At 38.0% G+C, this 26,579-nt stretch overlaps 1 protein-coding gene across 2 annotated transcripts in view; it reads right to left on the bottom strand.

Annotated features, from left to right (window-relative positions):
• efnb2a (ephrin-B2a) overlaps positions 1 to 26,579 on the bottom strand; it is a 73,297-nt gene that overhangs the window by 24,134 nt on the left and 22,584 nt on the right. For both annotated transcript variants that reach the window (XM_057851957.1, XM_057851959.1), the window contains one exon: positions 23,851 to 24,134. In XM_057851957.1, the coding sequence (XP_057707940.1) occupies positions 23,851 to 24,134 (284 nt within the window). The remainder of the gene's footprint in view (positions 1 to 23,850; positions 24,135 to 26,579) is intronic.

The raw sequence follows: 26,579 nt of genomic DNA, 5'->3' as shown, positions 1-26,579 counted from the left end.
AGAATTTTCTTAATGCGTGAACTTGGACACAAATGTGAATGTGGAGCAGAGATCATTACTTAGTATTGATGCACCACTTAAGCAATTTATGCATTTATGCATTTATACTTGTAAATATTGGTGAACGTTTTATTATTGATTACACTTCTCAAATGATGTTGCAACATAAAATTTCTTAAATGTCACATATTTAAAAAATTGATTGTTTTCCACTTCTATTTGCAAATGATGTGCGATGGATATTACGTCCTGGAGAGAAACATTAGCAGTCTAGAAATGAAATGTGCTGTAATAAGTGAAATTAATCTGAAAACTGCCAAAGTAAAAAATATAAAATCCTGAAATATTTCATTGAATATGTTCTGCTGTCATTTAGTATATAATTCTTAATTTTTCTGGCAGCAGATTCAAAGAATGGATAGTATGAGAAGATGGAGACAAAAGACGACACAGTTGGACGGAAGCAAAAATCAAGTTAAAATGGCTCTTAATATGTGTTTGATTGACTCATTTGATATGTATTTTTTAAGGGGTATATGGCTCTTGATACAGCCCATAGGCATTGTCACTTACCTTTTTTTTTTCTTTCAACGTAATCTAGTATTAAATTAAGCAAACTGGCAATCGCAAATTATGTAACCTCTAACATTTTTCCTTTTAATGTAAGGGGAACAGGACTTGGATTCAATGACAAATACCGGTAGCACTTTTTTGACAGTGGCATCATAAGACATTCATAAGAACGTCATGATATGAGATGGCAGTGTCATGAGCATTAATGAATGCTTATGTTATGACAGATATCATTAAGTGTCAGCTGGCAAATTTTGTCACGAACTGAATTCATGTCAAGTCCACATCTTTTACATCCGTTCAAAAGTGACATCATTTGCCGGATGACACTGAATGACATCTGTCATAAGCATTCATTAATGCTCATGACAGTGTCATGTCATACAGTAATTATGACAGTCTTATAACGCCACTGTCAAATTAATAAAGTGTTACCAACATCTCTACAAAATATTTATTTTTGGCTTCAATAGCGCGCCGCAGAATGCTATTTTTAGACCGTGACGTCGCCGTCGTACCCCGGAAGTGGGTCAACCTAGACACGCCCTCGCATGCAACTCATCTTATTACTGCTTGTTTTCTGCCTGTAAAAAAAAAAAAAAAAAAAAAAAGAACATGTCGAGTAAACACTGCTGCTATGGAACTTGTAGAAACTACTCTACACATTACGACATATGAAGGATGTTTTCTTAAAACGTTTCCCGAAGTACAAAAAAAAGGGGAAAAAATGTGAACAATGGATCAACTTGTGCGGACGTCCAAAAGAGCATGTCAAACGCCGGCAAGGTAAAGCCATTCACCTTCATATGCAGTAAACATTTTGTCGGGAGCAATGGTCCTACAGAGGATAAAGAGGTAACCCATTTTAATATTTTTACTTATCTTTTAGCGTGGCATTTTGCCGTGTTGCTTCTGTCTGACAATGAATGACTAGAACATTTTTAAAATGGTATCTGACTGCCACTGTTGTTACCTTTTTTGTTGAAACAGCTTTAGTAAAGGGGAAGTGTAAATAAATTATAGAATTAAGATTTGTTATTAATGAAAAAATGAAAGGTGTTCGTTGGCTGTCACCGAGTAGCATTTGCGATCGCTACACAAAAATAGCAATGTAAATTACCCCCAGGAACAGTCAGACGTAAGACAACCAGAGGATATAATAAATAAGAAAGACAGGGCATATGGTGGTCAAGGATAGATTGTTGGAACAGGAGATTGCCAGTGGCGTAAAGCAATGCGCACAAGAAAAAGGTGTCGATAAAAAAGCTACCTCTGGATCAGGTTGGCTCTTTTTCCCCTCTTTGTCAGCCCTCGACACTCAAGCCATCTCTGTAACTGAACATTTGTATGTTCTTCCACATCTTTACCAGTGAATTTGGCACCAGGGACATCATATTCAGAGAGAACTGGTAGACTTAGCTCAGTAAACATCTCGTTCGTACACTATTCACATGTGTTTAGCATTGGGACAAATGCGAACTTGACCCGCCTAGCAACAATTGCTAACGTCATGAATATTAATGAGCAAAAGTGACGTGCTACGTGCGATACACCATTGCCATGTTATCTTTCAGTATTCTATTTCTATAATGATCATTCAATTTTTTCCACATTTTGAAGTATATGTTGGCAGTATTTGGCTGGAAAAGACACAACAAGGCTCAAGAAAGCTTAGAGCTTTTCCCCCCATATAGGTCTGTCTCCCTCCCACGCCCACAATGTTGTCAGTCCCAAGAATAGCCCTTGGACTGTAGGCTTCATGTATATTTGGTCACTTGTTGTTTTATCTACCAACTTGGTAAAGTGATTATTCCCCCTTTGGTGCTATGAAATATTTGACATGTTCTGTGGACGCAATTGTGACTGTCTAGCGATCCAGTCCAGCCAGTCTGCCTTCTGCCCAAAGTCAGTTGGGATATCTCCAGCTCACCCGAGAATAGGATAAGCGGTGTAGAAAATGGCTGGATGGGTATTATGAGCACTGCAGGTCATATTGTATGTCACTAAAACCTTTATATAGCTGTTCTCACTTGGACTGTATATTTTCTGACCTGCCCAGACCATTTTCCCCGTCTTTCAAACGACTTGCAGTGCAAATTGTGGCACAAAAATACGAACGTCATCTTTTCTGAACTTTTCTCGATGTTAAGCTGCTGTTGATTTTAGAGGTGTCTAACTAAATGCTCTCCTGAACTTTCACATCTTTAACCTAATATTCCTGCATTTGGTAAATTGAAAGTGTGTTTAACTAGACAGTCAATTGTAAGTTGCAATTTAAAATGCCTAATGCGTTCATGTGGAAAACATTGTAGCAGATATTGCAGCTTGGAGAGTGCTTACTGACCAGGCTAATTGAGGCAGTTAAGCTAACATTAAAAATGTAATTGCATTTCCTCACTTGAGAAGTTGTGAGATAATGCTGCTGTTTTAACGCAACAGAAAATAGCTCCAGTCAGTTTAATCTACTTCCACAAATACTGTTAGGCAGTGTTAATTTTGTCAACGACGACAATAACGGAAATGTTTCATCGACAAACAATTTTTTTCATTACAATGACGTAATGATGACGTGCTAAAAACGTGGCTTGGGAGACTAGAACATAACGAGATGAATGCCAGTTTTCGTCTGACGAGATGAAAATGCAACATCGTTCCTGTGATATTTTCACAATATGTGACATTTTCATATTGTACGTGGACTACGTCAGCTTGCATCGTGGCAGTGTTTGGGTCATGTCACACATATGAGATGTGCCTCTCTTCTCACTGGAGGATGGGTCTCAAGCTAGGCTGCGCTCCATCTTGCTTGTTTAGAAACACGGTATGATTTGCTTTCTTATCCTGACAAGAAAAATATGCAATGTTGCTTTAGCTTTTGAAAGTCTGTGCTGAGTAATCATTAGATGCTAAATGTAGCATTAGCGTTAGTGTAGCATTCGCGTTAGCATTAGCTCCAGAATGGCGAGTGTCTTCTTAAAACACTTGCCAGTCTAAAGCAGAGCCACTTGGCTTTTCTTGCCAGTAGGTTTGTTGGAAACCTTTATTCATTTTTGGAACTAATGCTTTGGAATTTTACAGACAAAAACATTTTGAGTGACTTTGGACTATAACTAGACAGAAACGAAAATATTTTGAAAGGACTAAAATATGACTAAGACTAATAAGTGTTTTCGTCCAAAAGACAGAAATTAAAAGCGCTGCCAAGGAATGCACTGCTGAAGGGTAATCTTTTTCTTTCACTGTTAAAATTTGAATTGCGATAGGCAGGCAAACAAGTCAGGGTGTGACGTGCTTCCTGTCATAGTCAGCGTTGCCTGAGTTGCCTGTAATTTCGTATTTGTAGGTGGACAGTAAAATTAATTAAAAATAATGTAATTATTTGTTTTTGCATATTCTGGTGTCTTTTGAATTTTTCCATTGTGACAGGTGGATTTGCTTCTGCTTTTTACATCTCGATTAGGGCTGCAGCTATCGATTATTTTTGTAAACGATTAATCTATCAACTATTTAGTTCAAATAATGGAGTCATCAGATTGGGAACATTTAATGCGTTGCAGAATAAATTTTAGGAGACGTAAATCAAAGGCTTCCAAAGATTGCACTGTCAAAAGAGCATTAAATGCGAAGACTCAATGCGAAGAATCAACACAGACTAAATGCAAACACTCTCAAAACAAACCATTGCAACCATTCTAATCAAACAAATTCTCGAAGCAGCAAAATTTGATTCAAAGCTTTTTTTGTAATCAAATTACTCGAGTTAATTGATTAATCGTTGCAGCACTAATCCCAATAGAAATATTTTTCTCAAAATATTGTTGTAGTTGTACTTAGTGATTTCTATAGACAAACAGGTACTTTGACGTTTAATAATGAATAAATATACAGTTACTTATTAATTATTGTCTTTACTGAAACAAATATAATACAATGGTTTGAGAACTACACCTCCCTTGATGCTTATCAGCAAAACAGCAGTAATTCCACCACAATTTGTCCCCCACTGCTGACATATTTTTTCCTGGTTATAATACCAAAATATACACAGAATTGTATAAGGGGAAACATCTTATCTTGAATGGGAAGTTGTAATTTGGGAAGTTTTTTTATTTGAAATGGCCAGATTTTACAGTATGATTGGGCTTCAGACGCTCTTCCCAATCCGGCAACCCTGGTCATAGTCAGCTGGGAGAAGATCCAGGACTGTTGCAACCCTCATGATCATAAGCAGTAAAGATGATGGAGGTCATAGTCAGCTGGGAGAAGATCCAGGACTGTTGCAACCCTCATGATCATAAGCAGTAAAGATGATGGAGGGATGGATGTTGAATTTTGTAAGTTTACAGCGTTGTGGCACTGATAGTGAAAAAACAAAAACACAAATGTAACACTATGAGAAAAAGGGGTTCTCAATATACAAATATGACCAAGAAGGCAAATTTTGTTGAACGCAGAGAGAAAATAAGCACAAGAGAGAATGTTTATGTTACAACAAGAAGGGGAGAAAAAGGCAAAGACAGCTATGATCTAAATACTAAATGTAACTGCCATCTGTAGCGTTTTTATGGAACGTGGCACCATCATCTCAGTACTGCGTTTGTAGCCTGCTTAATGCTTATCACCGCACTTTGCCAAATCACCTGTGACAGGGGGCTCCTTAGTAATCACTGACCCTTAGTAAATGATCAGGCCAAAGACGGGTCACTTCAAATTATGGCGAATGATATTGGAAAAAACTGCCACTGCCACTTTTGGGCAGGGTTGCGATATATTACGATATTAAAATTAGAAGGACGACTTGAATAGCTCTGGGGAGACTTTGGTTAACTGAACATAAACACATTGTATTTATATAATACCATTGAATCCAGGCTAAGAGGGATCCATCTGCAAATGATGACGATTGCTGTAATAAAAGGTCCATGTCACTGCACACGCTGCAAAAAAACACCTCCTTAAAACTAGTTAAATTCCCTTGTTTTCAGTGTAACTCTATGAGGAATAAATTATCTGCCAGTGCTTCAAGTAAATTGTACTCACTAAGATTTCTTGAAATAAGAAAAGTAGCTAGCTGAAAATAAGCTTAACATACTTATTTCAATAAATAAATTAGTATATTCAATGTTTAAAAAAGTTTGTTTGTCAGAAATGTTCTTAATTCAAGGATAGGTGTTGTTCAAAACATCAGCAAATTTTTTTTTGTTTAGGTGAAAAATGACGAACTTTTAGATGTGTTGGTTTAAGAAGAACAAATAGTATTATTTACCTACCTATTTACCTTTAAGTAATTGAAATAATCTGACACATTAATCCGTTAACTTTTTTTTAACACTCAAAAAAAGATGGAGAAGGAAATGATTTGACTAGATTGAAGAAAAATAATCAGATTAAGATGTTCCATAAATTTGCAGTGCACTTGCTGCTTTTATGAAGCAAAAAAAAAGTGTAAAAAAAATAAATAAATAAAATCCACGTTCTGCAATGGGACTATTGCACATGCGCACATGATGATGGCGATGCTGAAATGACATACTGTGGAGGTCTACTTCAAATATTAAGGCTGTCTAACAAATCCAACCACCAATCGTCTCAAAATGTATTTAAAAGTATATTTGTCAGGTATATGCTTAATGATACAAAGATTTATTGCTAGTGCTGCAACGATTAAATGATTGAGTAATTTGATTAGAAAAACAAGATTTGAATCAACTTTTGCAGCTTCAAGGATTCGTTTAATTTGAGTGACGTTGTAATGGTTTGTTTTGAAAGTGTTGCAGTTAGTTTTATTGATTTGTGTGGATACACTGCCCTCTAGTGGCAGGCGTGAAAATTCCATAACTCGTCCGACATGGCTGAATCTATCTGCTCCCCGTTAAGACCAACATAAAGTGTTTTTCTTTTGCGCTAATATGTTTGTTTATGCATTCGTTAATTAGTTTAGAAGTGTAATTAGCAGTTTTTGAAAGTAATATGTGTTTGAACGATTTGTTAAGAGCATTGTAAAAAAAAAAAAAAAAGCATTTTATATCATTTAAGACAACGGACTTTTGCTACGCAAGTAAGCCAATTGTTCTTTTGTTGCACTTAGATACTCATTTATTATTTTTTATATCATTTGAGGCTAAGCTCAGTATTTTATTTTCAGATGTATTTATTGCTGTTGTGAAATGAAAGTGCAATGATGCATAGTTTGAAGAAAGAGTCAGGAATTTTATTTGGTATTCGCATGTAATGCTCTTATTAAAGTGTAATCTTGGCAAGCCAAAATAAATATTATTCCAAGCACAAACATTTGTTTTACATATCTTAACATTTATTCTGCAACACATTATATGTTTGTAATCCGATTTCTCGATTATTCGAACTAACTCATTGATAGATTAATCGATTACCTAAATAATCGACAGCTGCAGCCCTATTAATTACAAGAGTGAGAAATGGTATAAACATACTGTATATCACAGTCGTGAAACCACTTGTATGACAAGGTTGGTTATTTGATTGAGAAACCTTTATTAAATTAGTGGAGATTACTTTTGCATATAATACTTTCAAACGCTATTGCTTGCAAAATGGAAGAGGATGGGGTTTTCTTTTAACTTATATATGATTACTAGAGAGGTCCCCGATCCGATTACGTGATCGGAAATTGAGCCGATCGCGTCATTTTCAAGAAGTTTTAAAATGTATTAATTGCTTTTTTTTTAATTTTTTTTTTTTTTTTTTAAATAACATAAAACTCCAAAGGTACAAAGATAGTACCAAAAGAAACAAAAATATACTGTAATGTTTTACAATACGCAACATTTCTGGGAAACAGCTGAAGTGGAAGTAAACACTGCTGGTCGGAGGATGTTCTGGTAGCTGTCGTGCAAAGCTAACAAAAAGATAGCGTCATGCATGATTACATTTAATGACTGCAGTTTATTTCTCATTCTCTGATGAGCTCTTTTTCACTCTCCTGTTGTGGCCTCCTTTTTTATTTATTTTTTTTAAATTTCTGTCACTTCCATTCACCGTCTTTTCTTTTCAATGTCTTTCACAGAGCTCTATCGTGCTTCTTTTTGCTCATATCATCTTGCAAATATAGCCCTCGTCTCCAGGCTACACTGCCACAAAACTATCACATGAAATTAACAGCAGTTGCCACTACAACGTGTGTTATATATTCGATCCGATTAGTCAACATTGCAAAAAAAAAAAAAAAAATAATAATTGTGCTTAGTCAACTCTCAAAATTATTCTTTGTGGCAGCCCTAGTAGAAAGAAAGAACAGTCCAATACAGACTTGCCATGTGTGCAAACTCAGCATTTGGTGTGGCGGAAAGGACAGACCTGGGTTTATCACACCTGATTTAATACACCACAAAAAAACCTCAAAGAGAATATTCGTAATGATATAATTGGTTGCCAACCTTATTTTATGCTGCACAACTGATGTGTAAAACACACAAATGATATATATGTTTATATTAGTGGTTCTTAGCCTGGGTTTGATTGAACCCCAGGAGTTCGGTGAGTAAGCCGAAGCCCTGATTTATGCTTCTGCGTTGCAGTGACGGCGGAGCGACGGCTTAGAACTGGGATCGGCAACCCGTGTTTTGAGAGCCGCATGCGGCTCTTTAGTGCTGCCCTATTGGCTCCCTGGAGCATTTTTAAAAAATGTTTGACAATGGATGAAGATGGTTGACAGGAAATATATTTTTTTGTTTTGATTTGGTTTCTGTAGGAGGACAAATGACACAAACATTCTTAACGTTTTTTACTGCTGTAAAAATGTGTAGAATAAATATTAAATTTCAACATTTCTGTCAATGAAGATTTGCGTCATTGCCTGCGACACACGTTTCTATCAGCACGGCGAGATGCTATGGCTTAATATTGCTGCCTCTATTCTGAGCACAGAATAATGGATTTTGAGCACAGAAAACACCCTTCCTGCTCTCACTCAATTTCTGCACACCTGTGCTGCCTCTATTCTGAGCGAGCAATCATGGATTTTGAGCACACCTCCTGCTCTCGTTCAATTTCTTGACTCCTCCTTATTTTTTCTCTGCGCGCTCAGCTACTAACGTGTCACAAAGCCAACCAATCAGAAAGCTAGCGGAAGTACACTGGTTGGCTGTTTGTCCGCCAATTAGATCACTTGTTACTTTCGCCCGGAAAAAGCAAGGGAGACGGACGACTTCAACGGGAGAAGGATAACTTCATTGAAACAACGTATGACAATATTCATTATCATCATTATTATCATCACTAAAGTACATGAGAATATAATACATGAGACCATTCCATTTTGTTTTTCGAAACCTCAAAATAAAAACGACATCAAAAGTCGGATTTCTTTATTGGATTTCTATAATTTCATAAAAGCAATGAAACCATTAATATTGTAATGAAGTTAAACTTGAGGTGGGATCATACAACAGAGTAGTCACGTGGTGCGTTGGATGCACTGCAGCGAAAATAAACATTATATCATGAAGGCTCATTATATATTTTTAGACGACTTAGTCATTTTGATGGTAGGCTAATATACAGTGTATCACAAAAGTGAGTACACCCCTCGCATTTCTGCAGATATTTAAGTATATCTTTTCATGGGACAACACTGACAAAATGACACTCTGACACAATGAAAAGTAGTTTGTGTGCAGCTTATATAATAGAGTTAATTTATTTTCCCCTCAAAATAACTCAAAATATAACCAGTAATATCTAAACCCCTGGCAACAAAAGTGAGTACACCCCTATGAAAAAACGTACATCCGTAAATGTCCAAATTGAGTAATGCTTATCATTTTCCCTCCAAAATGTCATGTGACTCATTACAGGAGTGCTGTCAGCATTGCTGGAGAGATTGAAGAGGTTAGGGGGTCAGCCTGTTAGTGCTCAGACCATATGCTGCACTCTACATCAAATTGGTGTGCATGGCTGTCATCCCAGGAGGAAGCCGCTTCTGAAGACGGTACACAAGAAAGCCCGCCCGTCTCATCAGACCATAGGGCCATGGCTCCAGTAATCCATGTGCTTTGTTGACATGTCTTTAGCAAACTGTTTGCGGGCTTTCTTGTGTACCATCATGGTCCTCAGTCAGAAAAGGGTGGTGTGTGTTGTGGTCTGGGATGAGAGCTTGCCTCAAGTAAAGGAGTTCAGGTATCTTGGGGTCTTGTTCTCGAGTGAGTGTTGAAGGGGGCGGGAGATCGACAGGCAGATCGGTGCATCGTCTGCTGTAGGGATGGGAATTGATACGATTTTTATGATTCCGATTCCATAATCGATATTGCTTAACTATTCGATTCTATATCGATTCTCTTATCGACTCTAATTTGGGGAAAAAGAAGAACAAACGTTTTGATTGGCATCGAGTTTGTTTAATCAGAAGTCACAACCTTACAAACTCACAACGAGGTCAAAAGAGGCCCAAAGACTCAATGTTAACTGTAGCAATAAGTGGCAAGTACACAAGAATGTTTAACATTTTACTGTAACATTTTTCTAATAGAAATACAAAATATTGGTATATATTGGCATATAGTAGGTCGTTGTTCTGCCTTTGGCAATATGTGTTAAAGTGTATTATTTACCATTATATTGAAATGCATGCCTTTTATTTTTTATGGGGCTTTCACGCTCAAGTGGGGGTGCCCATGCGCTTCCTCACGTGAAGAAGAATAAGCTCACGTAAAGAAGAGGGCGCTTACACGCGAAGAAGAAGTGCAGCTACAAAGCATCCAAGCAAGTGAACGAGTTAGTGAGAGAGGGAAACACTGCTACAAGCCTACGTTCTTTGTTATTGTTTGTAAAATATCTACAGAGGCAAGGCCTGTATGTATCATCTTTTGTGTTGTTGTTGTTGTGTGTTTCCACTTGCGAATCAAATCCAGTTGTGTCGTGGTATGAACGATGTGCTAATGCTAGCGAACGCATGCTAACCGTTTGCGTTATTACTGTATTAGCAACTAATCATCGCTGATTTACGTTGATGCGAACATGTTTGTTATTGGGGACGAAATTGATTTGTATCATTTCTATTTTTAGTTTCACTCTTCAAGTGATGATTGAATAAAGTCAGCATATTATACCAACGTCTTCTACATCGTCATTTGGGAGTTAAGCAAGCTGTATAGCCAGGACTGAGCCTTAGCGTCTCGGTGAGGGCAGTACAGTCGTATTCCCTCCCGATGCAGTTATCTCCACCTTGCAATGACTGCAAGTCGCTTTGTTGTAATTTTTCCTCGTGAAGGGAAGACACACTTTAGAGCGTTCGAACCTATGTGCTTTCATTGTTATGTTTACGGCTGCAATGCTCTTGCTAAACCATCGTAACCCTTCATTTTCACCCTCTTTCCTGGTGAAGTGTAGCAAAACTTTGGAGCGAGTGGTACTTGGCGCCATGCTAGTTTGATGTATCTGGACAACAAGACACGTCACGTCACGTGATGAAGCAATACGCGTCTTCAGGAATCGTTAAAGCGATCGTTAAGGGTTTTTCATTGTGATGTCGAGGCCTCGAAACACTAGGAACCGGTTCGGAATTGGAATCGGATTTCGATTCCCATCCCTAGTCTGCTGTAATGCGGACTCTGCACCGGTCAGTCATGGTGAAGAAGGAGCTGAGCCAAAAGGCAATGCTCTCGATTTACCAGTCGATCTACGTTCCTGCCCTCACCTATGGTTGCGAGCGGTGGGTCGTGACCGAAAGAATAAGATCCCGGACACAGGCGGCCTGAAATGAGTTTCCTCCGCAGGGTGTCCGGTCTCTCCCTCAGAGATAGGGTGAGAAGCTCCGTCATCCAGGAGGGACTCGGTGTCGAGCCGCTACTCCTCCGCATTGAGAGGAGCCAGCTGAGGTGGCTAGGGTGTCTGGTTCGAATGCCTCCTGGACGCCTCCCCGGAGATGTGTTCTGGGCATGTCCCACCGGCGGGAAGACCCGGGGACGACCCAGGACACGCTGGGGAGAATGTCTCTCAGCTGGCCTGGGAACACCTTTGGATCCCACCGGTGGGGAGAGGGAAGTCTGGGCTTCCCAGCTAAAGTTGGTGGCCCCACATCCCAACCCCGGATTAAGCGGTAGATGATGGATGGATATTTGAATGAAAAATTCAAAGATATGTGCATTGGGCCAGTCTTGGCCACGTGTGATGATGAAATAGATATATAAAGTGATACCTGTACTTATGAACGTCTCCACAAATGTTATTTACAGTTTACGACACGTTTAAAGGGGAAAATATTGCCTCTTTTTAAGAAAAAAATTTCAGGTTACAAGAAGTAAAAATATTATAAAACACTGTAAAAGATACGTATGTACTTCCTGCTTTCTTCTTTCAAATGTCGCGCCATAAGATCCTGCTGCCCTATTGGTCATAATATTTCCCATCATGCTCTCCTGCTCTCTTATTTGCCTATTGTTGATGATGTTCCAATTTGGGTGTCGCAGTATAATAACGTGCCAGGCGTGACGGTGTTATTGCTCATATAGCGAGTGACGTCTGAGCCAGATGAGCACAAGGTTGCTTGTGTTTTGTTTGCCTGTTTTAAGCCCACAGGCGGTTCATTACATTAGTAGCTCATTAGAGTATAGACCCTACTCACCTACGTCACAAAATGACGTGTCGTTGTATCCGGCCGCCATATTGTCCGTATTTTTTAGACTTATTCTCATTGTTTTTAATTAGTCGTGCAAGTTATAGAGCAATTCATGGAAGCCCCGGTGTTATCTGACGCTGTAAACTCATTGGATGCGTTGCATAAAAGGTGTTATGTGGAAAAGCTTCAGTTTATCCATTCGCCATATTTGATGCCTAAATCGATGTTTTTCGACCCGCTGCCTTCGCCGTCTTTGCCTGACATCTGCTAGCTACCCTGATATTTACAACTATCTTGTCCACACAAAATCAGCCTATTCTCACGAAAGTTTGAAAAACTTCAAGAGCTTGGAGGCTTATAAATACTTCGTTGCTGGTTGGGTGAAACAGGTCCTCGTCCACGAAAATTCGGCAGGAATCTATCGTGTGCTCGGGAAGGTGAGTTACGAAATTTTCAATTCAAAATCTTTTGTTCTTGCTAACATCCACTGTCAAGTCTAATGTATTTCATGTCATTTGTCAATGGAGCTAGGGCTTTTAATGTTTATATGGTTTAGCGATAGCACTCTCACTACATACATATATAATATGTAATAAGTATGAAGTGCGATAGCACTACTCCAGATTGTCCCTAGTTGAATTTATTTTTTGGCTTTTGATCTCAATAGTGAAATTGTAAATTAATTGTATGACAACTGTCTGATTATCCCCTTATAATTATATATTTTCAGGTAGTTCATTCACAACGTCTGAGTGCATGTTGTCGGCGATTAGCCTAGCAATGATCTTAATTGTGGTTGTCAGCCCAAAACCCTCTAAATATATATTAAATGCATCTTACCAGATATAAAATGACTACTACATAATCTGTGGTAGTCGTTTGGAGCCCAGTTTTCTCGTCGAATTGCAGCAGTCAATCTCGGTCTCCTCTCCGGGTCTCATGGAATACGGTAAAACTTCAAGTCTCTCCGTCTATCTTCTCTGTTTTTGCAACCGACCGCTACACACGACTTCACCATTTTGATTATTAATGTTAACGAGCAGAAAAACACGCCATAAGAGGAGGAATTTACGAAGCGCTAATGCATTAACATGACGAGTATACGGACGACATGGCGCGGGGGCGTGGCTGTGATGTCACGTGAGTAGGGTCTATAGGTCTCCTCGCGTTTTTGTGTCACAAAGAGTGAGATAGGCAGCAACGATATTGCGAAAGAAGACAGTGCCTCACTCGAAAGGTAATACATATTTTTTTCTTTGCATTTTTTTTTATTTACTTCATTACAGGTATTAGCGGTTAGGTTAGTTATATGGAATGATTCAAATGTGTTTGGCCGTTGTTTTATTCTGGTTTTACCCCAATTATAAAAATTTAATGTGGCGTGTGAGTAGTGCTTGGAACGGATTAGCACATTTACATGTAAAACGCGTCTCTTTTTCACAAATTTTTCAGGTTAAGAGATTACTTCCAGAACCAATTAATGTCGTAAGTTGAGGTACCACTGTATAGTTTTTTTTTGTTTGTTTGTTTGTTTGAGTTACCGTAATTTTCGTACTATTAGGCCCACCTGACTATAAGCCGTCATCCACCATATTTGACACGAAAACCACATTTGTTCATGGAAAAACTGTACCGGAGTATAAGCCGCAGCTGTCCTCACCGTATTATGAGATATTTACACCCAAAAATATTAACCAGTAACACTTTATTTGACAGCAGTATCATAAGACTGTGATAAGCTTAAATGAACCACCATTGCTTCAAAACATTTCATTTAGCCATCACTGCTTCTTTGGAAGCGAAAGTCAACCTCTGCTGCCACCTGTTGTCAACACTGTTGTCAAATTGTTGTCATCCAATTTGCCTCCCAGCATGCATTGCAGAGCTACAGAGGTAAATAACAATTAAAATTCATGTTCAGTGCAAAATATTTGTTCAGTTACTGTTCCAGTTGCTTTATTAATTGCTAGTTATGGTATTTGGTAACACTTTATTTGACAGTGGCGTCATAAAACCAGAAATGACACTGCCATGAGTATTAATGAGTGCTTATGATAGATGTCATTTTGTGCCATCCAGCAAATAACCTCACTTTTGAATGGATGTAAAAGATACATGCTGGACATAGATAGACTTAGGGACATAATTTATCGGATGTCACTTAATGAAATTTGTCATAAGCATTCATTAAGGCCCATGAGAGTGTCATGTGATAATTATGGTCGTCTTATGGCAGTCTTATGACGCTGCTGTCAAAGCGTTACCTATTAACCCAAAAAAAATCAACAAATAAACCGTACGGGACAATAAGCCGCAGGATTCAAAATGAGGGAAAAAAGTAGCGGCTTATAGTTTGAAAATTACGGTACTTAGTTTAGACCACAGCTGCATAAACCCTTACATATACCATGTTGCGGTAGTTTCCTTTCCCCTTAATATATTGCCGAGTTATCGGATACTCAAAATCAGGTGACTCAGACTCAAAAATATGTGATTGGGACCTCCCAAAGAATTACTGTTTATTTTTCTTTCTCAAAAGTATGTTATCTTTTTGACGGGATGTTTTTTATTTGTGGCCTCCTGTTTATAACTCGTTTCACTAGCTTTCACTGTGTTTTCTTTTCAATATGTCTTTCACAGACCGCTAACTTGCGCCTTTTTGCTCATGTAATCTCGCATATATGGTTCTCATCTCCAGGCTATGCTGACACAAACGATCACATCAAACTAATTTGCTCGTAACTGGAGCAGCAACAACGGCCATTTTAAGACGCATTCACAGTACACACATATTGGCATGCATGAAAACACATCTTGCACACTTGTAGGCCCACTGACAGAAATATCTAAAGACAAAGCTGCCTGTTGGACAGATGCAACACTACGCGTCAAACAGGCTACTCATAAAAACATCCTAAATCTGTGATTTATTTTTAGCACAGGAAAAGGGCTTGAAAGTCCCTCAGTGAAATGTTGTTGTTGTTGTTGTTTTTAATAACTGCATATATTTGAATCAATATGCTTGACTTGATTATGTCGGTTTATCCATGTAATGTAAATCTAGCCTTTGTCTGCTTTATCAACAGAAAGCAGCACTAATCCAATTGGTTGAGATCCAGATCTCTTGAATTGATGTGGGTTCCTTGGCAATTGAGAGGACATGGAGGATTAAACGCTGGTTAATTAATTATGTATGAAGTGCTTGCTCCAAAAGACTAATCAAAGTCTTACAGTAAATCTTGAGTGTGACCTGCAGAGAATGGCCACTCATAAGTGTCTATAGACCTCAGATTTTTATCAAGGTCATTGTAAATGCAGGTAATACTGAACATACACAAAACGTACTCAGAGGCAATTACACCCAATAGATCCTCTTTCATTCTTTTCACATCTTTTTTACTTTGATTTTGGATTTATGTATATATTTTTGGCTATTTATTTCCTTTCTATTAAAATGCTGGCACATCTCCAAATTAAAAAAGAAACAAGAAAAAAAAGAGCTGTTTCACCATGCCATGCTTTTGACTTTTAACTCATTAGATTTGTGAAGAAGAAACACTACTTTGGCTATACTAGACATTGCATTTTTCCTCTTTATTCTACATACAGTATTAGATTTTACTGAATTTTTGCTGGAGAAGCCAACCCGTAGCAACATGGTATGCCACCCTATTTGATGCTTACTGTGCTAGCTAGTTTACTGAAGTTACACTGACAAAGCGGGACTAATGTTTTTTATTGACGTCTTAATTGATTTAACTTTCTCTCCGCTGCAAACATTTTTAGACTCAGTAAACAGACTGTCATAGACTTCATAATGTTATTGACTGGACACGGGGCATGGGGCCAATTAACAGGGGACCTATCTCCGTCAAAGCTGACCGAGTGGAAACACAAAGAGCTTTTTATGTTGAAAATTCTTGTGAATAAATGCTTAAATCCCTGAAATCTTCATAGATATGGACGTAAACAAGTCTCAATTCTTTGTTAAAATAGCAAAAAAACGGACAGTTAGCATTTATTTTACGTAAATATGTCGAATGTGCTGCTAGTCTTTAAGCCACTGTAGCGCCGCCTTATCACCACAAAGAGCGTTTTCCGTTGAAAATTCTTGTGAATAAATGCTCAAATCCCTGAATTCTTTATAGATATGGACGTAAAACAGTCTTGATTCTTGGTTAAAAGCTGAAAACAAAATATGCAGTTAGCATTCATTTTACGTAAATATTGCAAACTATGGTGCCAATGCTGTGGCGGCTAATTTCTCCCATTAATGTTTTTCACAAAGTTTCAAAATGCATGAATGCTACGAAAAATATAATAATTACCTTGAATCCTCGAACAAATCACTCCTGAGACAATCCTTCCTGTTTGTATGCGGTACAGCTTTCGTACTTTTTCATCCTAAATCTGGCGTTAGATCACTGCGTGCGTGTTTGAGAATAACTCCTCTTTATATGGGCAGGCCCCCTACTTGAAGGCGTGGCACAGTGTGTGATGGATGTGACCCGTCAATATCATTATGAAGTCTAGTCTTTCTTCGTCTCCAAATGTATTAAAAGTCAAAGTCAATACTACATACGCCTCGTAATATTTCCTTGTCTTAGCTCTTAATATCTCCAGTGCTCTTTGCTGTGTGCTCTTGTTTGGTTAAAAACAATTCTGCGCACACTCTGAAAATGAGACTAGTGCCACTGCCACCCACTGAGCGAATGTGCAATTGCACTTAATTGTAGTACGGCAAAAAAGTATGAAGTCACATGCGCCACCTCCGGCATCGCCTTACTATTTGAGAAGTACTGGAATACATGACCACACACACAAGCTTGCAGTTGGTATGTCCAATAATTATGTTGGCCTATTCAATCTAGTGGCGTCTTTAATGCGCCGTAAAAATGAAACTATTTGACATAACAGTCAGCATTACTCGAAAGCCTGATTTCAACCTTCCTCTCAGTTTTTATTTGGCAAAGATCAGCCGGAGAAATGATCGTTTTAATTTCATGGTAGGACATATGTTTTCTCCACTAGAGGGAACTCATGGTCTTTGGACAGGTGATGTTTCATTACTGCAATTTTTTTCTAGTTGGAGTTTGCTTCTTTCTGTGGCCAATATGGTCATGTAATAGTTTAAATTATAGTATAATAATAAAAGATCATATAAATGATGTACTGAGAAAATAAAATATCTAAAAAAAATTCAAACATTGTAAGCTGGTACTGATTACGTGAGTATTTTTTTCACCAAAAATGAATGAATGAATGAAAATTGAGGAGCTATTTACAGTGTAAAGTAATAAACATGCAAAACAGTAAAATATATGTCTTAAAATATTTAAAAAATAAAATAAAATAAAATACTTTTTTACTTCTAATTGAGTACATTTTTTTGGATGACTCCTTTATCATTACTTGATTAATATTATTTTGAAGTAACACTACTCTTACTTGAGTACCATTTTTGTCTACTCTACCAACCATTGATAACCGCTGTAATCACGGCATAATGCCATAATTCAAATGAGCTCAGCTGCAACAGCTGCAGAACTGCAGTAAGAGGTAGACAAAATGAGGCAATTAACACAAAAACGTGACTCTGTGCAAAAAGAGAAACTTCTCTTTCTTCCCTTCTTTAATCTTCTCTTTGGCATTTTGGAGGGGGGAAAAGGATTTTTTAAAAACGATGTTGAATGAAGATTTCCAGTAATATTAAACCGGTTGTTGAAAAGTCTTTGTTTAAAATCTAAACCTAACCCTGCAGAAGACGGATGTGTTTTTTGCAACGTAATGGGAATTTGAAATGTACTGTATTCTTGGTTCAGGCTGTATACAAACAAATCTAATTTAAGCTAGATACTGCCAAGGAGATGATTCTTGTTGCTGTAGGAAGCATAAATTTTAACAGTGTGTGCACAGAGAAACTGCCTTAAGCTGCACCCCAAGCATTGGGACACTATCAGTGTCTCACATCTCTGTCTCTGGGTATTCACCTCCCTCTTTGTGTGAGTACGCAATTGCGCTCTCATGTTTCTCATTATTTAAAGGCACCGTCCAGTCAAAATAAAAATTAATAAATTGTTTGATTGGGCAAAAGTAAAGATGGTTGTTAACGAGCCTGCCAAATTTGCATGAATACAAAAAATTAATTACCGTAGTAAATGTAATAAGGATTTAAGAAGGGAGAAAAAAGGGTTGGCCTGTTACTGCCGGGACGCTGTAGGCGTGTCCAATGTCTGTGCTTCAGACCACACCCCTCCCTGTGCTGACTCACAATCAATCAATCTCTATTTGTGTGGCTCTAAATCAGTGCTTCTCAATTATTTTCTGTTACGCCCTCCCCAGGAAGGATAAATGTTTCATCCTCCACCCCCCCCCCCCCACACACACACACACTTTCTGCCGCCACTGTAAATAGTATAAGTTGTAGAGGCATGCGAAATTTCCTATTCTTAAAATAGTCGCGCTTCAGCTGTGGAAGATTCGAGAAGGATTCACAAACATCCAAATTCTGATTATTGAATTATACCAGGTAAAGCGGAACTAAAACACAGTCAGCGCGGTCTTCGGGACACAAAGAGGAACGGACCGAGAGTAAATATCATGTTCAACTCATGCCGCTACAGCCCGCTAGATAAAAAAAAAAAAAAAAAACAACATTATTTTTATATATCGATATATATATCAATATATGTAGAACTAGATGCGAAATGACAGACAACTGCGGGGTTAGAACATGTATAGAGAACTAGTTGCGAAATAAAAGACTTGCCGGCGTTAGTAAACTGCCGCCATCTTAAAGCAGTAGACTTCTCTTGAAGGCTCTGTTGTAGCGAACCCAATTACGGTAACTTTTTATCTAAAATACTCCTAAATTGGTAAAATCTTGACTTAAATCTATCTTTAAATGATGAAACAGTTTTAAAACTTTGACATATCGAATGTAGACAGAAGGGAAATTATGGAATAACGGGAGCAATTTTAGCAACTTTAACGGGTGATTCACAGCATTAAAGTAATTGAATGTAGTTTAAAGCTGCTGATACAGAATGGGGACTTGACTATTTTATTTTGTGTGTTTAACTGTTACCTTGATACTGAAATATTAGTTTGGTTTAGCCTGAGAGGATTTTTGACCAATTTTGGAACTAATGTACATCACATTAAAAACGGGGGGTCGAATCGTTACGTGCCCCAACATTCCCACCTCTAATAATTTGTCTATAAAATTATTATAAGCACACCTCAGCATAACATTATTCCTTGTTAACATTAAAGAAAAAAATATAGATCAACTTACTTAAAGTATAACTTTATAGACATTGTTTTTGTTTGTAACAGAAAAGACAAAGTGCATAAATTGGGGGAAAAAAACATACACTCAAGGCATTTTTTGACTATTTGATACTGAAAAATAAAAATGTAATAAATCCATAAATGTTCATTTAAATTAATTAGCAATATTAACTTGCACAATATGCCAAAGAAAAAAATTATAAAAGAAAAACGATGCAGCACTTGTATGCATGACCGAGACAACACTGAGCAACTTGGAATGCCATCTTGTATGATGCTAACAGTACTCGCTAGTGATGTAGCACTCACAAAAGGGGGACAATTCTGGGCAATATTTGGAACGTTTTCGCTGAAAAAGAATTCAAGCAGCTTATCAATGTATGTAATCTAATGTGTTTAAGGGACATTTTCATTTTTGGTCTTTCCTCGTCTCCCACTTTATTAAAAGTGAAGCCAAACGCTAGGTACGCTTTGTCATATTTCCTCCTCTTTGCTTTCGGGAGACTTCTTATATCCTGCTCTTTGCTGTGTGCTCTTGTTCAATGCAAAAAAAAAAAAAAAAAACTGTGCACACTCCGAAAATGAGAGCGCCACTGCCACCCAAAGAGTGGATATGCAAATACACGTCATTCTAGTACGGCAAAAAACTATGTTCCGCCAGGTCAGATGCGCCCCCCCCCAGCATCGCTTTGCGCCCCACTATTTGAGAAGTACTGGTCTAAGTTATGTCTTTTTTATTTGCTTGTTTCTCAGTAGTTTAAAAGACAACACCATGTTTCTTAGTGAATTTTGGAATGTGCATATCAAAGTAATTGTAGTATTGGTCCTTGTTAAAATGGAAAATTGATGGATTAACCATGAAGAGCCACTTGCGGTGCGCTCAGTTTTATATAGCAGTGAGGGCACGTCAGAAAGCGCGACGTCCCAACACCCGAGCCTGTGACGACACCCAATTCGATTTTAGACCTGCTTAAAATACTCGGGCGAACAATGACTTTCTGGATATAACTCAGAAATTCATCACACATTTGTTCTCCGCTTATGCCCATGCTTTCAGTACTTACCTTTAAATATATTTCATGTATTGAGAAGAAAATCATCAAAATCTTTAAATCTAATACTACTATATCACTATATACGATGCGATGCGATGCGATGCGATGCATAGGAGCACACTATTAGATCACTAGTTGAAGCATCATAAATAAAACACCAACTTTGACCTATCAATATTTAACTGAAGTGTTTTGGTGAGAAAGCAAGTGTGGGTTAATTGAGCTTATCATTTTTAGTCCTCTGAGGTCTTTCAGCAGGTGCACACTGTGACACACACACACACACACACACACACAATTTGTGATTAGATCAGTTTTATTTGTTTAGTGTAGCGCTGGGTAATTAACTGAAAATTTACAGTGATTTTGGCTTCTCATTCATTCATTTGTTTTCTGAGCCACTCATCCTTACAAGGGTCACGGGTGTGCTGGAGCCTCGTGTAATGCCTCATTATGTTACGTGTGAATTTTCAGGTTACAAAAGGCACAGTTCCCAGAATTTACTGAAAGTTACATACTCATAGCTATCCTGCCATTGGCTATTGCTAAGCAGCTTCCTGTCATCCAATTAGCTAACATTGTACAATGTACAGTGGGATGAAAAAGTATCTGAACCTTTTGGAATTTCTCACATTCTTGCATAAAATTACCATCAAATGTGATCTGATCTTTGTCAAATTCATACAGATGAAAATACAGTGTCTGCTTCAACTAAAACCACCCACATATTTATAAGTTTTCATATTCCCACCGTGAAGCATGGTGGAGGGAGGATCATGATTTCGGGCTGTTTTGCTACTTCAGCGCCTGGACAAATTGCAATCAATAATGGAAGAATGAATTCAAAAGTTTATCAGGATGTTTTGCAGGAAAACCTGAGACCATCTGTCAGACAGTTCAAGCTAAAAAGAGAATGGATGCTGCAACAAGACAATGATCCAAAACACAGAAATAAATCAACTTCAGAATGTTTTCAGAAGAACAAAATACACATTCTCGAGTGGCCAAGTCAAAGCCCAGACTTTAACCCCATTGAGACGCTGTGGCATGACCTAAAGACAGCGATGCATGCCAGACATCCCAGGAATCTGACTGAACTACAGCACTTTTGTAGAGACGAATGTGCTAAAATTAGTCCTGACCGATGTGCCAGACTGATCTGCAGCTATAGGAAGGGTCTGGTTGAAGTTATTGTTGCCAGGGGGGGGAATGCACCAAATATTAAATGTGATGGTTCACTTACTTATTTTTCCCCCGTCTGTCATTGTTTGCATACTATCCTCATTAAAATATGAAAATCTATAAATGTTTGGGTGTTTTTAGATAAAGCAGACACTGTTTTTTCATCTGTGTGATTTTGACAAAGATCAGATCACATTTGATGGTGATTTTATGCAGAAATGTGAGAAATTCCAAAAAGTTCTGATACTTTTTCATACCACTGTATGTGTAAGTGGTGTCCTTTTCATTAGCACTTCCGGCTGTAGGGTGTCTCGGCAGCTTCTCGTTAGTGCACATATTAACTTTCACCATCACTCCCAAGGCAGTGATGGTGAAAAGAGGAATAGAGAAGAAAAAAAGTGATACTTTGTCTATACAAACAAAGCAAGAGATAATAGAAAAGCATGAAAAAGGGTTGCTTATAGTTGAATATGGCTGTAAAACATCAATAATCGGCACATGATTAAAACATTGGCGCAAGAACAACTCCGGGAGTTTAAGGCATCGTGTGGTGGTTTGAAAAAGAAGAACAGAATTCAGTCTGTTGCTCGGCATGAGGCAAGTAGCGCCGGCCACAAAGCGGCCGACAAATTTATACAAAAATTCCAAACGACTGGTGATTGATGAGAGTTAAGAGGAGATGAGGACTGCAGTTAAAAGGTAAATAACCATCATTTTTATTCTTTAATTTTTCTTTTTAACATGATGCACAATTGTGTTTGTTTATTGTGCAATAATCTAATTGTAACACGTATATATTAGATCTTTTGATGCATTCTTATGTTTTATAAAAGATTTGTGTCTGAATTAGGGGGGCTTGAAACAAATTAAGGCATTTACATGTAAAATGCATCTCTACTTACAGAAATTTGAGGTTAAGAAACTACTTCCAGAACCAATTAATTTCATCAGTAGAGATACCACTGTATAATCAAAGCAGAATGATTATTAAACATTACAGTATGTTGTTTGCGGCAAGCTTTGGCCCATGTTATACTTCCCTCCCTGAGCATGCTTTGAGATATTTCATGCCACCCAAGTTGAAGGTTATGGAAAGACTAAACAGAATGACACACATTGCACATAATGGTATGGTATGGTACACTACGGTTCAAAACTTTGGGGTCGCTTAGACCCCAAACTTCTGAACGGCAGTGTATATGTAAACTTATGATCTGGCAACCACGTAAGCAGACATGACATTTTGGGTCATATAGGCTACACTATTAACATTTGGGACGCAAACGTGGTCATGACATAAACAACCCTAGGAGTTTAAAATACAAAACACAATTGCTAAATGCAAGAAAGCAATAGAAAATCAGTTGAATGGCTTATTTGGTTCTTTATTCATATATATTGTTTGTTTGTTTGTTTGTTTTCATAATTTCAAAGCCATTTCAAATCAGTTTTGTGCATATTATTTTAAAAAATTATAATTGTATTTGTTACTGATTCATTTGCTGATATCTACCCCTAACTTTTAGAAATTAGAGTGGCGACCTCAGTCGAAATGTTTCAATCTGGCTCTACCTCTACTCTTAGTTAAAATTGCATGAAGGCCATTTTTACTGCCACTTTTCATTTCCATACAAATCCAATGGTGGGTCTCGCATAGTACAGGAATTTTCAAATCTCACAATGTAAGGAAGGGTTTAAAAGAAGTAATCATTGCAGAACTGTGAAAAATAAAACATGAATAACTGTGAAGAGGGCATGATGAAATAGTAATTGGCACATGATAATGATGATTAAAGAAGGGAAAAGAAAAACAATGCCTTCCCTATCTGAACCACTTACGACACCAATTCTTCGTGTTTCTTCAAGACAAAAAGAAATATTGCGTTCTTCTACAGTGACAGCACACAGATGGCAGTGGCACTGCCTCACAGATGGCCATGTCTTCAGTACATCCCCCTCTGCACCACACAGATGGTTTAGTCCACCTCCCATATACCACCCAGGAGGGCTTCACTAAACCCCATCAAAACTTCCCTCAGGATGTGAAACCGTCAGGCGAATATCACACAACAAGAATAAATTGGTTATTTGCAAAGTGACAAACAATCAGAAACATTCAAGAGGGATCAAAGTGCAGATATGACTTCTACTTACAGATGATGTAATAATCATATCCCCTGGTGAACTCCAAGCCCCATAGGTTGGGACTAAACTCCTGAAACTTGAGGGTGAACTTTACGTCCTGATCAGGCTTGACACAGTTGAGGAGCGGTGTGTCCGCTTTGGTAATGGTGCAGCTCTCCAACTGCTCCCTGGGCACCATGTACACCTTGTAATACTCCACTCCCTCGCCCACCCCACCATCCACTCGGGGGCATACAATGTCCAGTTTATCGCCAATCTGAGGGTAGAGTACCACACCTTGTCCTGGCACGAATCTGAGAGAACAAAAGAAGAACAGAACCTTAGTATTACACTTGCAGTGTTATCAAGCTTGACCCGTGTATGTCATGATTATTAAATACCAAGATTAGTGGTTATTCCCACGATTTTTCAATCACGCCGTGTACTGTATTAGTCGATCGATACTGTCCAGAGGTGGGTAGTAACACATTACATGTGCGCCACTAAATTTACTTGAGTAACATTTTAAGAAGAATGTACTTGTAAGAGTAGTTTTGCCACGCCACACTTTTTACTTGAGTAGATTTGTGAAGGAGAAATGCTACTCTTACTTTGGGCTACACTAGAGTCATTACATTATTTCTCTTTATTTTATTCTACATGTTTGATTTGACTCTTTTTGTACCAGCACAGCGGCAGGGTTCTTGAACCATTTTAAAAGTCAAACTTTTTGCTTTTTAAGACATTTTTAAGACCTTAAGACTTTTTAAGGACCCACTGGAACCCTGAGTGGCTCTAATAGTTTCACCAATGAGACATCGCAACATTAATCACATGACTCCATTATGCCAATCAAAAGTAACAATACAGTCACATGACAACACAAAAAGCTTGTAGTCCAGTCCTACAATTATACCGACAAAGCAGCAAATTTTTCTTTACAAAACAGCCAAGTTTTTTAAAATTCAATTCGCTGTCGAAAATGAAGATGATTATGATGATAGTTCTGTAATAGCTCACAGCTAGAAACAGTTAGCAGCAGATTTTTTAGTTTTCAATTGTGTGGCATTGTGCCATCTAGCTGTGGAGATGTATTATTTTTTGTTTGTATTATAAGACACAGGCCCTTTATTTTCATTACAAAAACTCCATCACAGATGTAGGTGATATAGAACGCTGTCTTTGTAGTAGCCTAGTAGTAGTATTATGTAAACCAGGGGTCTCCAAACCGGTCCTCAAGGGCCGCTGTGGGTCCTGGTTTTTGTTCATACCGATCAAGCACGGACCTTTTAACCAATGTGGTTTCTACTAAAACAAGCAGCACCTGACTGCAATCAACTGATTACACTTATAAAACAACAGATTGGTAAAAAGGTGTGGTCTTGTTTTGTTGGAATGAAATTCTGCACCCAATGCGGTCCTATGTGGAATAATTTGGAGACCACTGATGTAAACGATCCAGCATGTGTATGCACTGCCATTGTGCACTCCTGGTATAGAGAAAACGCGCGAAAGAGTTAAATTTTGACTGAAACGGCTGTTTTTGGATGGAAAAAACTAAAAACGGTCTTTAGCACCCCATGCTGTGAGTAATTTCCAGGGCTCCTGTCATGTGGGGTCTTTGAAGTACTGTAAAAAATATATATATACTGTATATATATATATATATATATATATATATATATATATATATATAGATAGATAGATAGATAGATAGATAGATAGATAGATAGATAGATATATATATATATATATATATATATATATATATATATATATATATATATATATATAGAGAGAGAGAGAGAGAGAGAGAGAGAGAGAGAGAGAGAGAGATATACAGTGCCTTGCAAAAGTATTCGGCCCCCTTGGATCTTGCAACCTTTCGCCACATTTCAGGCTTCAAACATAAAGATATGAAATTTAATTTTTTTGTCAAGAATGAACAACAAGTGGGACACAATCGTGAAGTGGAACAACATTTATTGGATAATTTAAACTTTTTTAACAAATAAAAAACTGAAAAGTGGGGCGTGCAATATTATTCGGACCCTTTACTTTCAGTGCAGCAAACTCACTCCAGAAGTTCAGTGAGGATCTCTGAATGATCCAATGTTGTCCTAAATGACCGATGATGATAAATAGAATCCAACTGTGTGTAATCAAGTCTCCTTATAAATGCACCTGCTCTGTGATAGGTCTCAGGGTTCTGTTTAAAGTGCAGAGAGCATTATGAAAACCAAGGAACACACCAGGCAGGTCCGAGATACTGTTGTGGAGAAGTTTAAAGCCGGATTTGGATACAAAAAGATTTCCCAAGCTTTAAACATCTCAAGGAGCACTGTGCAAACCATCATATTGAAATGGAAGGAGCATCAGATCAATGCAAATCTACCAAGACCCGGCCGTCCTTCCAAACTTTCTTCTCAAACAAGGAGAAAACTGATCAGAGATGCAGCCAAGAGGCCCGTGATCACTCTGGATGAACTGCAAAGATCTACAGCTGAGGTGGGAGAGTCTGTCCATAGGACAACAATCAGTCGTACACTGCACAAATCTGGCCTTTATGGAAGAGTGGCAAGAAGAAAGCCATTTCTCAAAGATATCCATAAAAAGTCTCGTTTAAAGTTTGCCACAAGCCACCTGGGAGACACACCAAACATGTGGAAGAAGGTGCTCTGGTCAGATGAAACCAAAATTGAACTTTTTGACCACAATGCAAAACGATATGTTTGGCGTAAAAGCAACACAGCTCATCA

Source organism: Corythoichthys intestinalis, chromosome 12 (genome assembly GCF_030265065.1).
Source record: "Corythoichthys intestinalis isolate RoL2023-P3 chromosome 12, ASM3026506v1, whole genome shotgun sequence".
Taxonomy (NCBI): Eukaryota; Metazoa; Chordata; class Actinopteri; order Syngnathiformes; family Syngnathidae; genus Corythoichthys; species Corythoichthys intestinalis.
This window is presented reverse-complemented; position numbering and strand designations above follow the sequence as displayed.